A 15,938-nucleotide genomic window follows, 5' to 3' on the forward strand; every position below is an offset into this window, starting at 1 on the left:
GTCCTCAGTGTGTGTAATACACTATTGGGGCGAGGAAGAACCCGACTTCTTTATTAGTGGGGTGAGTGAAATGAAAATGATGTCTTTTATCAATGGTGGAAAGACAAGTGTTGACCACATGACCATTTAGCGAGTTACTATCATTCAGAAACCGGAATTTTGACGAATATTGACGGCATGTTAAACATAATCATATTTGCTTGTTACTGCAATACTAGTGTAGCTCAGACTACTGGAGACAAATTGTATGTGTGTGTTTTTTTGTGTTTTTTTTACATACTTGACCAATAACGAGGATTCCGATTCTGAGTAGTCAATACGCCAATACTGTACTTTTGGGGGGATATAGGAGAAGAAACAAATCAATAAATAATCTCTATCCAATAAATGTATGTATTTTTTTTTTTATAGAAAACTTCACACCGATTTTTCTTTCTATATCAGTACAATGAGAGTGCCACTGTCTCCTACTGTAGTGGCTGTGCAATTACACTTCATACTAGTACGGTTAAAAATAAACAAACAAACAAACAAATAAATAAATAAATGTTCCCTGAGGCCATAAGCACCACCCCTGGCATCATACCGAGCCCCACAAGAGGGGCGAGGGGCGAGGGGGCTGCCTCCCCATTTTGAGAAGGACTGCTCTACATAACCCATTTACAATAATGTCCAAGCATACCACATTCCAAATACTTCAATCATTACACCACCATTCCCAAATTTAGCCTAATCACAACCGTCTTCAGCAAATTTGGTAAGAGAAACGTCATTCATTGTCTAGTTGATTATTGATGGCGGGGGGGGGGGGGGGGGGGGGGGGCATTTAATAACACTTAAAGTGGCATGATGAGAATTATGTGAAGATATTAAGAAGTCAAATTCAAATAATAAAATATTTTGAATCTTTTGGATGATTTATTTAAAAATTTCTTTATAAGTATTTTTTAGTCCCACAATGGGGAAAGTTGCCGTTTTAATTATTTTCTCAATGCTACACATTACCTATATTGAAGAACTGGTCACGTAGTCTGTGGTTTTCCTTTGCACATGCACATTCCCCAAGACTTTTATTTCTACATGTGCAGACTAAATCACATTTTCTACAGTGTTTGTAATTGCCAACAACACTTTTACAATTGACAGTCGTCTTCCTTGAGATGTTTGAATGCAATAACGCATTTAAAGACCGAGACTTCGTGCTTCAAGCATGCAGTCGATACCAACGCAAAAGCTCTTAAGCAGCTCAATAAAACTCTGGCAACAATGCCCAGAGCAAAGAAAGCAAGGCATAAAAAGCAGTGAATCACAGTAAATACAATGGGCTTTTCGACACACTGCCATGCTGCCTAAGACTACTGCTGCTAAAAGAAACAACATGGCAATTTTCAGCAGGTCAAACTCATTTGTGCGGCCAGGATTTTTCCAGCATTAAAGCCATTATGCAGTCACCAGTAATGGCCCATTTCATTATAAAACATAACTAAAACTCTATATAGCTGAACAAAGTTAGGAGGAGGTTGTTCTCAGGTTGAGTGTAATTGGAAGTTCATTTTCCTAAAATTGCTTCCTCAACTTTTTCATTCTTTCATTCAATACATTTATTAAATACTAAATCTATAATTTAAAAAATGTCACATACATCAATGTGAATAGGCATAGGGGAGAATGTAATATCCAGGGGTGGACAAACTCAGTCCTCGAGGGTCTTGAAGGTTTTGGATGTTTCCCTTCTCCAACACAGCTGATATATGATCAACTAATCAGCAAGCTCTGCATAAGCCTGATAATGATCCTGTTGATTGGAATCAGCTGCGTTGGAGCAGGGAAACATCCAAAATCTGCAGGACTCCGGCCCTGGAAGACTGAGTTTGCCCACCACTGATCTAGACCCAACATCCCGCAGACCCATGGCAATGGTGCTCTTGAGCAAGACACTAATACCCTGAACTGGGCGTGTTTGCTGTCTTCACTATGGTGATTGGTTAAATGCAGAGAATTTCAATAATATGCGTACCTTGGGTGGTGAGTGTCATCTTGATTCTGGGACCTCCAGTGCATGTTTGGTGCAGATGTTTTGGTGCACTATTCCTGCTACTTGGTTATGCTACTCCATGTACTGTTTGTCTTGGCTGCCAGCATCTTTCAACCTGCTGCGATGTGTTGCACTAGCCGTGTTAAAATGGAGAACTTTTCCGATTAGAATGAATGCTGCATAGAAACACCTCAATCGGAATGAAAAGGTACGATGCGAATAGATTATCATTCGGAATCACAGGGGTTGTAAATTCTTTTTGACAATCCAAACAAAAGTCATGTAAAAAGTTCAATCAGAATAGCCAAGCTGTGTCCTGTCTTGACGTAAATGTCGTCGTTTCTGTAGTTGAGAATGGCAGCATCCTACCAGAGCCTTTCTGTGTGTCAGAACTTGTTTTAAACTGCGTGTAAGTTGTTTTTATAAAGCCGTTGTTTTAATAAACGTGTTAAAAGAATTACTGTACTTGTTGGGTGACAGGTAAAAATCAACAATGCAAGTATGGGGATTCAAACCTTGCACTACAGATAGTACTTCTGTCTATTTTGCTCTGTCTATCTTAGAATACTAAAGAGCTCTGTAATGCTGCATTAATTTTATGCTCTCACTCGTTCACACCTGACAGAATATTTTTCTATTCGTTGGAATAACCACTTGAGTACAACCTTGGATGAAATTATGGGAATGATGACTTTTCTCTGCGGGAAATTCAGAGTAGGTGTCTAAATTGAGAGTATGCATACGCCGTGTGCAGCCAAAAGGCAGACGTTTGAAGTGATCTGTCTGATAAAATTAGCCCTGGGTGCTGCACCTGGAAGCTTAGGCTCAGCTGTGCATCTCTCTCTAGAAACAGACGTGCTCGTTTGGTGTGTTGAGGTGACCTCTTTGACTTCCAGACAGCATCTTTGATCATCAGACAGCTGCTGTCCAACCAAAACACACATACACACAGTCCTAGAGCAAGTATATTTCTGGATAAGTGTGTTTGCGATGCAGTGTCGAAATGCGAAAATAATGCAATCTTCTCGTTTTCTAGTTAGCTGGAATTCATAAGTAAACAAGGAAGTCTAATATGAAGGGCAAGGGTGTATTATAATTATTAAAATAATTGAAAGTTATGTTTTTTCATTTCCCCTCATTACACAACTACTTCTGCATTCTTTTCACTTGCCTACTCGGCGCGTGCATGATTTTCCACTAAAGACGCCTTTGCAGATATCTTATAATAATTATGTTGTTGTTTTTTGAGAATTTCTTGTCTAGCCAAATAATGAAAGGCATTATCCAAATTAAAAATCGATGGTAAATGGACTGCTTTTTATATAGTGCTTTAACTACACCATATGGTACCCAAAGCGCTTTACAATTGAAGCCTCACACACACACACCCACGCACGCACACACACACACACTAGTGGTCGGCTGCTGCCATGCAAGGCACTGCCAGGTCCACTGGGAGCAAATCGGGGTTCAGTGGTTTGCTCAAGGACACTACGGCATGGTCACCAGGATTGAGGATCGAACTCACAACCTCTCAAATGCATGGGAGACAACCACTCTGCCACTGAGGCGTGCCGCCCCAAAAAACACACACTCCCACGTGTTTCATGTGTCTACTCAGAGTCTGAATAAAGCTAAATAAATGAACCCACAATTAACTGTAATTGAAATTTAAGACCTTAGGAAACAAATGTATGTACACAATCTACAGGCATGACCATATCTGTGGGTGACACAAATTATCTTCCTACCTGATCTAGTTTCCAGTGGAACTCGGCAGGTCTGAAGGTGTCCACCTGAGTAAAGTCCCTCCTTAGCAGAAATACTAGGCGGCAATTGTGGACATAAAGGGAGTAGTGATGGCGATTCATCTCTGTAGGTGGGAAAGAATTAGAGGATTGGACACAAATCAACACACTTGCTCACTGTCGGGGCAGGCCTCTTCTGGAATAATGAACTGAAAATTCTTGCTTAGAGCAAAGTCAGCGGTTTGGTTGCTGACTTTGTCATGCAGCACCGTTGCAAATACAAAATTGAATTACAAATAAACAGTATTTAATCCCTGACTTTCCCCTAAGATTTATAATATACACCACAATGGGTTTGTTTCAGAACAGTTGGACTCTATGATGCAGACTGTTTGACTGCTTTTGATATCGTCAGTGAGGGAAAAAAAAAAGAGTGGATATGCAGATAATTCAAAAAAGGTTCGGCTATTACCGTGCATTTTTGTTTGCCTGGATTATTGTACGTTATTGTGTTGTTTTATTAAAATGTGGTTTGGATACATTACAATGTAAAATTTCATTCTAAAAGATGTAATAAACTAAAGCACAATGTTAGTAAGAAAAACAGCTGTGATGATAAAATTGCAGAGTCCACAATAAATGTGTTTTGCTCACGACTGAAAATGTGATAAATGTGACGAATGCAACAAACATTACAAATGTGAACATAAGCAAGAAAGATGAGCACAAAAGGATTTTCTTTTTACATGAGCTGAGCTGAGGTGTTTACACTCACCTGTTTTATCAGAATTACAAAGAAGGGTCTCCTTTTCAGCCCTGATACCAGGACTGGGCCCGTGCTTCATCCAGGTTGCTATTGTGAACTGGTCCGTCAAGTTCTGGGCCACCACCCAGTCTGGGATTTTAGCCGCTTGGTGACCATCAAACCTGAAGATCAAGTCACTGTCTCTCCCGCTGTCCGTCATCAGAGACGCTGTCCAGTTAGTGGCAGCGGAAGGGGCGGGCAGAAGGTCAGTGCTGCCCGATGAGGCGCCTGGAGTCGTTGCCATTGGAACACAAAGATTTGACAAAAGAATGGAAGAGAAGTGTCATAAACAATCACAGTAGATGTGTCGTTTGTTGCTCCAACCTTGCCTATGATGACTTTAATGAGTAAAGCAGATGGCACGGCGTAATACATAATCAATGGTCCGGGATTGATAGAGTATGTGACTATTGATTCATGGCAAATGAAATTGACTTTCCGAAGGAGAGAGATGTGAGTTAAAAACAATAAAGAGAGGCAGCAGCAGTCTGTTGATGAGTTGTAAAGTTACACAAAAGACATGCGCGAAAGGACGGGCTAAAGCATCCAATCAAATAAATTGTTTACTTCTGTTTACTTGACCTTTATATTATTCTGCTAAGTACTCATCATCACTCCATTGTATTGAGTCAAACTCTTTTCTCATCTTCCCTTTAACAGCAACTCTATCATCTGTGACATTCATGACACGATAACCTCAATATGTTGAGTCCTGAAAAGCCTTTGTACTATATGTCACCTTGACAAACATTTATTGCCATATCCTCAGCGTATTTAAATCACAGATACAAGTGTGTGACTAAACTGTCAGCAACACAATGACAATGCAGATCCGATCACTCCCGTTTCAAACAACACACTTACAGGGCACCATATTTGATGTTTGCTCTTGCCTGTAACATGTTTTTTCATGCCGTACATGAGACAGCCTCAACATTCGCACTCTATTAATTAGTTTCCCTCGATAAATAAATAAGCATTGACTTTCTCAGCACGCTGCTGCAGCTTTCCCCCCGATGTTGTTGGACATAATCTACAATTGATTAGGCTTTAAAAAGGCAATTAAAATGTGTTTTTCTTGCTATCACATAATTATTATGAGATATCTGCAAAGGCGTTTTTAGTGGAAAATCATGCATGCGCCGAGTAGGCAAGTGAAAGGAATGCAGAAGTAGTTGTGTAATGAGTGGAAATGACTACTTTTTTTTCCTTCAAATATTCAAATAATTTAGTCAAATATAAAGACAGCAACCCAGTTCCATTTAGAATGATTGAGTTGCTTTTGTATCAGCCTGCTATCCAACAAACTAACTCATCGATCAACAAAATGGCGACCAAAGTATAACCGTTCGACTCGCACTTACCTGACAATGTGGGCACCATGGCTTTCAATCTATTAAGTATCAATCAATCTAATATTTCAGTCAATTTAAGTACATGAGGCCTTTTTTCTCCTGCCATTCACATGACATACTTAAACAATGTCATCATTCAAGTCAACCGCCTGTGAGGTTATATAAATCAATTTTCAGGGGAAAAATGTACCTTTTGAACAATAACAGACTGTAGAACCCACCACATAGTTTCTGCAGGGACTTCTCAGAGTAAGTCTCACGATCACATCCCTTCCCAATGTGACTGGTCAGCAGCTCCACTGTAGTTCTCGCAGATGACAGCGGCCCACCACAGGTCTCCAGATGCATTTTGGGAAACAACTGTTTGCTTCCTGTTCCTGGCTCATAATCAACTCGTTTATTCCAGCCTAGAGAGATGGAGTTAGAACAACACAGCGTAAACATATGATGCTAATTGCAATCAGTGCCCTAGGTGGAAAGTAAACATGTTTAATATGTCTTGTTTCTTTTACCTCTTCTAATTAGGTGTGTTTTTAACTCTTGAGTGCGATTATTTGTCTGTTAATCTAAGAGCCCAAACACTTCAGTAAAAGAAAGGGTATGGGTTAAGGCAAGAACTATTGGATTTATTTTCTTAATCTTTCTGTTAAAGTTTCTTTGAAATACTTCACTCATCCATTAATCATTTTCCGTACCACTTATTCTCATTAGGGGCATGGGCGAACTGTATCCTATGTACATGTTTTATCTCTCTTGCCATGCTATTATCCTGTGCTGTATTGATATTTTTATTTATCCCTTTATTATTAATATTTTTAATTTGAGAACTTATGTTTGCTTGCACAGTCTCTCTGGGAGACAAGAGGATAAAATGGAAATTCAGGTGCATTCTGCTCATGATGCTAATTACGCTAGAGATTTTCAACGCTAAATCACAAGCATATCGGCTAAGTATCTCAAAATGAATGACTGTCTATCCTTTATTTTATCCACTCAACCACCACAATCTATGTGGCATGTTTATAATAGTTTTGGATTTTTCATGATAGTTTTTTTTATTTCGTTTTGTCTCTAGTTAGTTTTTTAGAACGATTAGTTTTTATTTTTGTGAAAATGCTTTGTTTTTTTTGTTTTTTTTTAGTTTTTATTTGTTTTGAAGATGTATTTGTGTAGTTTGTTTATTTATTTGTTTCAGTATTAGTTTTAGTTTTTTAAATATATGGAGTATTTGGTGAGTGCAAGATAAAAAAAAAGCTCACAAAGTACTGTGTAATAAAGTAAAAAAAAAATGCAATTCTCATATGTGATCTCCCGTCTTATGTACAGACGCACAGCAGTACCAAAATAAATACATTTTAAGCGAACCTTTATGATATTGACAAAGACGAAAATGAAGGACAGTTTTAATTTAAATACAAAAAAAACAAACACATTTTGTTTATTTTATTTTATTCCGCTAACGAAAATGTTTTCAATTTTAGCTTTCATTATTCTGTTAGTGGGCGGCACGGTGGCTGACTGGTTAGCACGTACGCCTCCCAATGCTGAGGACGTGAGATCGAGTCCGGGCTTCGGCCTTCCTGGGTGGAGTTTGTATGTTCTCCCCGTGCTTGCGTGGGTTTTCTCTGGGTACTCCGGTTTCCTCCCACATTCCAAAGACATGCATGGCGGGTTAATTGATTACTCCAAATTGTCCATAGGTGTGATTGTGCGCGTGAATGGTTGTGTGCCCTACGATTGGCTAGCAACCAGTTCAGGGTGTACCCCACCTACTGCCCGAAGCCAGCTGGGATAGGCTCCAGAACCCCCCGCGACCCTTGTGAGAACAAGCGGTTAAGAAAATGGATGGATGTATATTCAGTTAGTTTTCATTAACTATTAATAACATGACTATGCAGAGCATTATCACTTGTGAAATGATAGAGGAGCATCAGACAATGCTGACTGGCGAGAGGAAGAGAGATGTTTGTTGCTCACCAGTCTGTGGAACCTGTCATGTTTTGACTACCTCAAACATTCACCACCTTAGCTCATACATCGGCTGCGCCTGTCTTGTCGTTGATTTACCACTTGCCGCCGTCTGTGATTGCTGAGCGCTGCTCAAGCACTGCTACTCATAAGCTTGTCAATAGGTGTGATGGAGCAAACAATTGTGCCGAAAAGAACAAGCGCAGCCTACACAATTAATGAAAAACATGCACACAAATGGACGACTAGGATTGTTAATATGTTGATTACTTTGCTTTCATACAAATTCAGTCATTTTCTACACGGCTGTCATCATAAGGCTTGCAGGTGAACTGGAACCTGTAACTGCTAACTACCGTGCATTGGGGGGGGGGGGGGGGGCGAAGAAGCCAGAGTACCTGGACAAATCCCAGGTACCATGAGACTTGAATTCAAATGTGCCTCTTATATATTCCTTTTCCTGAAATACACGCATGATTATGTCCCTCCAACAATTAATTACTGACCTATCACATTTTCCTTATTCTGATGACACTGGGGAACACTTTTATTTTTTATTTTTTTTAACTTAGGTCTGACAGCTGTTTTTACCAAATTTTAGGGTGCATATTACAAAACTGATCTCAGTTTTCCTCTAATGTGACAAGTTTTTGACCTACACCCTAAAAAGAGAATTGATGAACCAATTTAAGATTACAAATTGAATTGTTGACCAACTTAAAAAAATGCTTCAACTGGTAACACAACATTGAATTAAGTTAATCCAAAGTATTAAGTTTAATTAATTATGAGTTCATACACTTTTGATCACCTTTGATTTAACTTAATTCAAGTGATTTAATATATTCACTTTGGAATCGGATCAATTTAATTCAATCGTGTGTTACCAATTGAAGCATTTTTTTAAGTTGGTCAACAATTCAATTTGTAATCTTAAATTGGTTCAACAATTCTCTTTTTAGAGTGTATAGGATCCCTATTTATTTAAAATCGAAAATAAATGTGTATGTAAGTAAATAAAATAATACGATTGACTGGATGGAAGTTACAAGCTTTCAAAACGAAACAAAATAGAACTTACAGCGATACTCATGGTTACAATGTTAAGAGAAAAGCCAGCACTAATCCTCTTAATTGCTCCTATTATGCTATCTTTCTGTTTGCATATATTGACAGTGCTGACCTAATGGGAGCTGCACACCTGTCACCGCACGGCCTCAATTGTGACTGCACAAACAAATTGTCACATAACTGTAGATGAGTCCAATCATATCATCAGCTCTTCTTACTACAGTCTTATTGCAGTTTAACAGTGGAATTGTGCTTATCTGGAGAGTAAACTGCGGAGAATAAAAACTTGACATGCAAAAAAAAAAACTCAACTGATTTTTTTCTTTTCTTTTCAAATTGTTCCTCAATGTAATACTCACTGGCTGATCGGTATAGTACTGGGCACACCATCAAAATTTAACTTCTTTGATCAAAAGCCTATCAGCAGCATTTGACTTTCTAGTAAGACAACTCTCACAGACCACATGTCAGCATTGAGTACTGAGGGTAGCAGACAAAGCAAAAGAGAGTCATTAGCAAAAGGCTACAGTGAGCATATTTTATGTGTGGATGTTTATATCTGGAAATAGTCTTGTGGCAGTAACAGCAATGCTCCCTTTTCAATATTAACCCAAAATGCTTCTATTGATCCTAGACCTGTACAGTATTATGTTTTACTAATAACAAGCACTGTACCCGTACAAGATAATTATATGTTTTAATGAGAGTTTAGTGGACTCTACCACATGCTGTCACACAATGATTTCCTTTATGTGAAGTGATCCTCGGCGTGGGTTTAATAGGATGCGTTTTGCTTTCTACTGAGTTGGGTGCATGCCTGCAGGAGTGTTCATGAAATTCACAAATCAGCCCCCAAAAATTATTCTCTGTGAATATGAAAGAAAGATGAGAGGGTAAGGAAGCAAGGCAGACATGAAAACAGTCCTGTGGTGCTGAGTGCAGATGAACTACTTTTCGCTGTGGATGCGATCATTGAAGCTTGAATGTGTGTGTACTGGTTTTATGTGCATGAGCGTACCTTTTTGGTCTGGAAATCTTTGACTCCTGTTTGAAGTTTTCTTGACAATAATGTGTTCTAATTTGGAGAATGTATGCATTGTTGTTGTTGTTGTTTTTCAAATTGTGAACACAATTGAAGTTGTTCTCAGCATATTCGCAACCGCCTTTGTCAAGACATATTAGATTGATTTATTATTTAAGGGTGGGATGATGTAATGTTGAGGTAATCATCACACATTCAAAGATTAATCTATGTTTCTGATGCTTGATCATAATGAATGTATTAAATATCTTTGTTACTTTTTTCAATCACAATGACTTGCAAAAACCTTAGAATTCATGAATAAAAAGTAAATGTCAATAGAGTACCACAGTACTGTAGTTTCAGTCATCTGCTGTTAATTCATACATTACATTAAATTAATATATTCATCTTAATTTATGTCTTCTGATGTTAGTAACCTACACTAAGGTCAAAATATTATATATAGCTAACTTGACTTTTTCTAAATCATGGCTAACAGCGTATTTGGCGAGAATTTTTGAAGCAAGTTGAAATTTGAACAGTGTAAATCGGAAGTATTATATGGGAGTTGTTACACGGCAAAAAAGTGTGGAGAATAAAAATGCTTCAGCATTCCCACAATTAATGCTACAGATCAGAATTTACAGTTATGAATAAAATGAGACATGGTGCAGTTGTCGAATTAGTTTGATGTGGTCTCTGGACGTGGAAGTGTTGTGTTGTAGGAATTGTCTCATTTTGCACCGCATGTGTGTTGGATGGAAACATAATGTTCATGTTCTGTCTGTGCGCTAAAATGTTGTCATTACCTGCACTTGACCATCAGTTGGCCTCACACTTTCCATCGAAATGAGCACGTTGCCCCTTTTTCACCTCACTGAATACAATACCAATTCAGCCATCCCGACTGTACTTCTATCTTTTAACGATACAATAACTTAGGCTCATACCTACACGTGAACAAACAAACAAAAAAAGAAACAAAAAACATTGCAAATATGCCTTTATTGACCTTGTTTTATGCTGGAAAAATTGAAGAATTGGAAAAGTAAGAAGCCAAGAATTGGCCCCAGACTAATTAGCTCATTGATTACGAGGTGTATACTTTTGTGTACCCAATGTATAATGAAGACACAATCTGAAGCATTATCTGTGTGGCCTCGGGTAATCAATTATTTATACAATAAGTGGAATTGCATTAGAAAGCTTGTAATTGTATTACAGTATTCCTCTTTAAATGCATGTTCTCTCTTGCATTGGGAAAGCGGGTAAATGAAGCGGTTTTATTTGTTTGTTTGTTATTTGCGCCAGCTCCCTTTGAGGAGAAACATGCATCTAATTTTAGGCGTGAGGAATTTCACGTTTCTTCTCATTTTGCTCATGATGGCAGAAGACTTAAGTGGACCACTTGGCATGTTTTTGATCTCCTCAGGGGATTTGCGAGGGAATCCATAGCTTGTTGGGATATACTCTGTAATCCCCCCCAGCATGTCTGCCGCAGGGTCTTGGCTCTCTGCCGGAAGGTCCTCATGCACCTAAATTTTCCCCAAAGCTCAAAGACATTAGCGAAGGCCAGAATCTGTCTCTAACTATGACTGACAATGCCAACGTGGTGGATGTCGACAAAATACTGTGCTGAGAACATTACATTTGGTATCACAGCCCTGTATATTGGACCTATATCATGATTTCAAATCAACTGAAATCCTGAACATTTTGCCCCCAGGCTGTCAGTTTATGATTCCTGGAGGACAAGAACGCTCCAGGTTTCATTCATCCCAAATACAGTTTATATATTTTAATGGCAACTACCTTTTATGTTGCTCATTTTCTTAGTTACTATTGTTTATTTGCACATCTGGATGTTGCACTTTTTGCAGTCACTGATAATAATGGTCTATTTATGGTATTAACTCGAGACTGAACATGTGATAACAGTCATTATGTACAAGTATAATGTTTCCTTTTTTCAATTGTGTGACTTGTCCTTTCTGTGATCCCACTGCGGCATTACATTCTCTTTAAGGGACAATACAGATTTGGTGATTCTGATTTTTTGACAATAAATAAAATGTTGAGACGAATAAATGTTTCCCAAATACACGCCCCTCCAAAAGTGTTGGTACAGTGAGCCCAATCTTACTTACTTTTACTGTGGAGTGAATAATTTGGGTTTAATTCACATCTGGATCCAACATAGAACAAAGTTCCTGCAAAATCCCGTTAATAAGACATTTTTTTTCCATATAAAATGGATTGCCTAAGTACGGTGTGCAAAACTTGTCAAGCTAGCAACTTCAAAACAAAATCTTTCCAAATACAGTAATACACTGAAATGAGTGCCTTGTAAAGCTTTTATTTTGAACTTGTTCCCGGCAGCGTGTTGCAACAGCTGACCTGAATAATTTTTTCGATTCATGGCCTTTCACAGTGTTGCCACCAACAACAACATAACGTTGTCTTGAAATCTAATTCAATCACAAATTAAGGACGCTGACTACTGTATTTATTGCTGCTTTGCGCTTACAATGTACTACATAGTATGATAGCGGCTAGCAGTGTTAATGGCTAGCAGTGTTATCAGCTAGCCGCTAACGTATATAGGCTAGTGATAGCCATCGAATTGCTATTAAGAGGCAGCTTAATAGAGGAAAATGACTGCGCACTTTGATGCTGACAGCCTGACACAGCTGCCGTTCCAACTGATCACTTTTTAACAAAGCAGGCTTACTCAAAATGTTCCATTTATGCCAGCAAAACGTGGTTCTGACGTCACTTCATCCCAGACCGTAATTGGATGGGGAGAGATTTGTCTAAAATGTAACTTACTAATGTTTCTCTGCTGCTAAGCAGATTTGAAATTTAAGTAAAAAATGTTGACATTCTAAAAATGAAAAGTTGGTCGCTCATTATTTTAGAAATAATGTAGGATGCCAGCAAATCAGGGGATTTGCGTATTATTCACAAGTAAATACAGGGAGTCCTCAAGTTACGGTGGAGTTCCTTAAATAACTTTAAAATGGCGTGATTACTGTGGGAAATAAAACAAAGAGAAGGTGCTACGGACGAGGCACATCCAAACGATGTAGGTCGCTGGCGATGTAACCCGAATTTCGACTTAAGTCAGATTTAATCGTTTAAGTCGATATTTACATCAAAGTACTTTGTACAGTAATTTAAAAAAACATATTTGCGTGACCCGGAAACGCCGGAACCAATGTTTTGTGTTTCCGCACGGACATTCATTGCCAACGGACGGCAGAGCAGAGCTAATTAAAACTTAAGCACAGAAATGTGACGCGCCTCATGGCGAGCCAACCTGCTAGATGGATTTCCGTTGGTGGAGGTAACAACAACACAACTTTAAATAACTTTAAAATGGAGTGATTACTGTGGGAAAATAAAATAAAAGAAGGTGCTACGGACGAGGCACATCGAAACGATGTAGGTCGTGTACGATGTAGCTCGAGGACTCCCTGTAGAAAAAAAAAATGGTAATGGTAAGGTACCATTTTGGCAATAAAACACCCCATTTTTTAGGTGAGGTTTCATTCTACAGCAAAATAAAGGCACTGACCTCACTGGTTTAATATGACTGTATGTGGGTCTAAAATTTGATATTGCGTCTCAACTACACTGCATAAACGGACACCTTTTGACTAGCACACACACAATTGCATTGTTGTTTTTACACAGTTGGAGGAAGTGAGAATGCCTAAAGAAAAGTCATATAAGCATAGGAAGAAAAATCTGAACTGAAAGGCCAAACCCTGTGATTCAAACAGAAATCAACCTTGTTGCTGACAGCAAGCAGGGCCGATAGCATTGTACGCAGAGTTGAAAAAAGGTCAGCTTGGGTCACTGCAATTGTGATTTCACATTTAACAATAAAACCTTATTCTTTCATGTTATTAAATGAAAATAGGAAACAAAAGAGCCTCACACAGACAGTGTGACAGAATACTGGAAACTTTGCTTCTCCTCTAATACAACAGCCCCAAGGCCTATTAAAAATCCCCTGATCTGTGGCGGTGACATTTACTTCTCCCTCTCCATTTATCCCTCCTGCCAAGCATGGCTCAAAGGGACAAATGCCCTTTCATCAAGGGACACAGTATCTATGTTTGTATGTATCTGAAAGTCCCCCCCCCCCCCCCCAAAAAAAAAAAGCATAAACATGTTGACAGGCTTGTCACTGTTGGCACCAAGAGATGGTGAGTCATCGTGAAAGCCCCCATGAGACTTAGCTGCGTCATATTGTTTGTAAGACGTTAAATGTTGCGGGTTGACATTGAGCATATACCCTCGCACCCAGCTCCCTCACATTCTCATATGCAATTGAAAACATTTGATTGTTTTGATGTTAAGAGATGTTTGGCAAGTGCGTATTGGGATCAACATTTATTTCAAGTTTTTGTTGATTGTCCTGAGTGTGTGCATCACTGTTTGAAGTTTGTATTTCCAATTTGCACTATCCTTGTTTGCAATTTCTTAACCCTTTGGCATGAAGTACAGGAATAGATGCACATCACAGTATGGTGTCCCGAACTGTCACTGTCACGCGGCAACCAAATACATGTTTGGACTAAGACTGAGAACAAATAAGTGAACAATTGATTGTGTTCTTTATTCGCTTCCGTCATGTTGCAAATCTCTGTCTGATTCTGTGACTTGATTTCTTTATTTTTGTTACTATTATTATTATATTATTATTATTATATATATATTTATTTTTGTCATCCGAGCCTAGTATTGTTATTGCATTTGTTGTATGTCTTATGTCTTTCACCTTTGCATTAAAAGTGCTGTATAAATAAAATGTATTCTTCTTTTTCTTCTTCTTCTTCTTATTGTTATTACAGTGGAACCTCTGAGTTCGAACGTCTCAGAACTCGTACAAATCGGACTTCTACCAAAAAATCGGAGTAAAAAAATGCCTCGGAGTTTGACCTCATTCTCGGAGTTTGAACATCCAGGCAAACCAAGCAAAGCCGAACGTACCTTGATTGGGTAGCCGAGTGAAGCCGAGCGATGCCGAATGCTCACGTTGCGGTAGTGGAGCCGCACCCGACTGTAAGCAGCAGGTGATTTAATTTTACCGCACCGGGTTCCGCTACTTTCTTTTCCATAATGAGGGCACAAATTGTCTCGCTTTTGTCTGTATTATTGTATTTCGGCTTACTTGGTTTGTTTTGCTCTGCTTGACTCTCTTGCGCTTCCTTTATAATGCGCCCTCTTGTGATCTGATGGATAAGCCGCACCTTTTGTATTAGCCGCAGAGTCGAATGCAAGTGAAAAAAGTAGCGGCTTATAGTCCAGAAATTACTGTACTCGTACAGGGTATCGATCTGAAAAAATTGGTATCGAACATCCCTATGACAAATAATTAAGAACTTAAGTTTGCCAGAAAGAAAAGTTTTATCTTAATACAAAATACATCTGGTGTGACCATAAACGTCTTAATGCCAAGAAATCCAATACATCAGTCACTCAGTCAATGAGAGAAGAACAAGGATTGCAAACAGTTGCAAAAGCACTTCGCTCTCTCTCCTTGCACGTTCAGCTGTTCCATTGCATCGACAGTTATTGCGCATACTTTTTAGTGTTGTGTAGTGTTGTGGCACTCAAACCAGACACTTTGCATTACTCTAGTTAGAGCTGTCATGATAGCTTTCTGATGTGCAAAGAGCCATCTTGACTGTGTCAGGCTGCTCTTTCTAAAGTGCTGTTGATCACAGAAGAGAAATTTGACAGGACAATTCTTTAGGGAAGAAGGGAGAGAAACAGAGAGCAAAGCTTTGTGGGCCCGGCAGAGAAAAACAGGATGATGGAAGACAGCAAAGGGATTAGAAATGGAGAAAAACGAATCATGCTTACTTCAGCAAGCACATTCCGAGAAACACACATAACAATGTAAATAATCACATCTGTG

General features: G+C 38.8%; 1 protein-coding gene across 1 annotated transcript in view; it reads right to left on the bottom strand.

Annotated features, from left to right (window-relative positions):
* Positions 1 to 15,938, bottom strand: part of LOC147170673 (calsyntenin-2-like) — a 206,819-nt gene that overhangs the window by 48,304 nt on the left and 142,577 nt on the right. The window contains exons 6-8 of the mRNA XM_086081054.1: positions 6,165 to 6,350; positions 4,559 to 4,816; positions 3,787 to 3,908 (exon numbers count right to left, since the gene is read on the bottom strand). Of these exons, the coding sequence (XP_085937180.1) occupies positions 3,787 to 3,908; positions 4,559 to 4,816; positions 6,165 to 6,350 (566 nt within the window). The remainder of the gene's footprint in view (positions 1 to 3,786; positions 3,909 to 4,558; positions 4,817 to 6,164; positions 6,351 to 15,938) is intronic.

Source organism: Leptonotus elevatus, chromosome 7, assembly GCF_054856555.1.
Source record: "Leptonotus elevatus isolate MCC_2025b chromosome 7, RoL_Lele_1.0, whole genome shotgun sequence".
NCBI classification, from domain to species: Eukaryota; Metazoa; Chordata; class Actinopteri; order Syngnathiformes; family Syngnathidae; genus Leptonotus; species Leptonotus elevatus.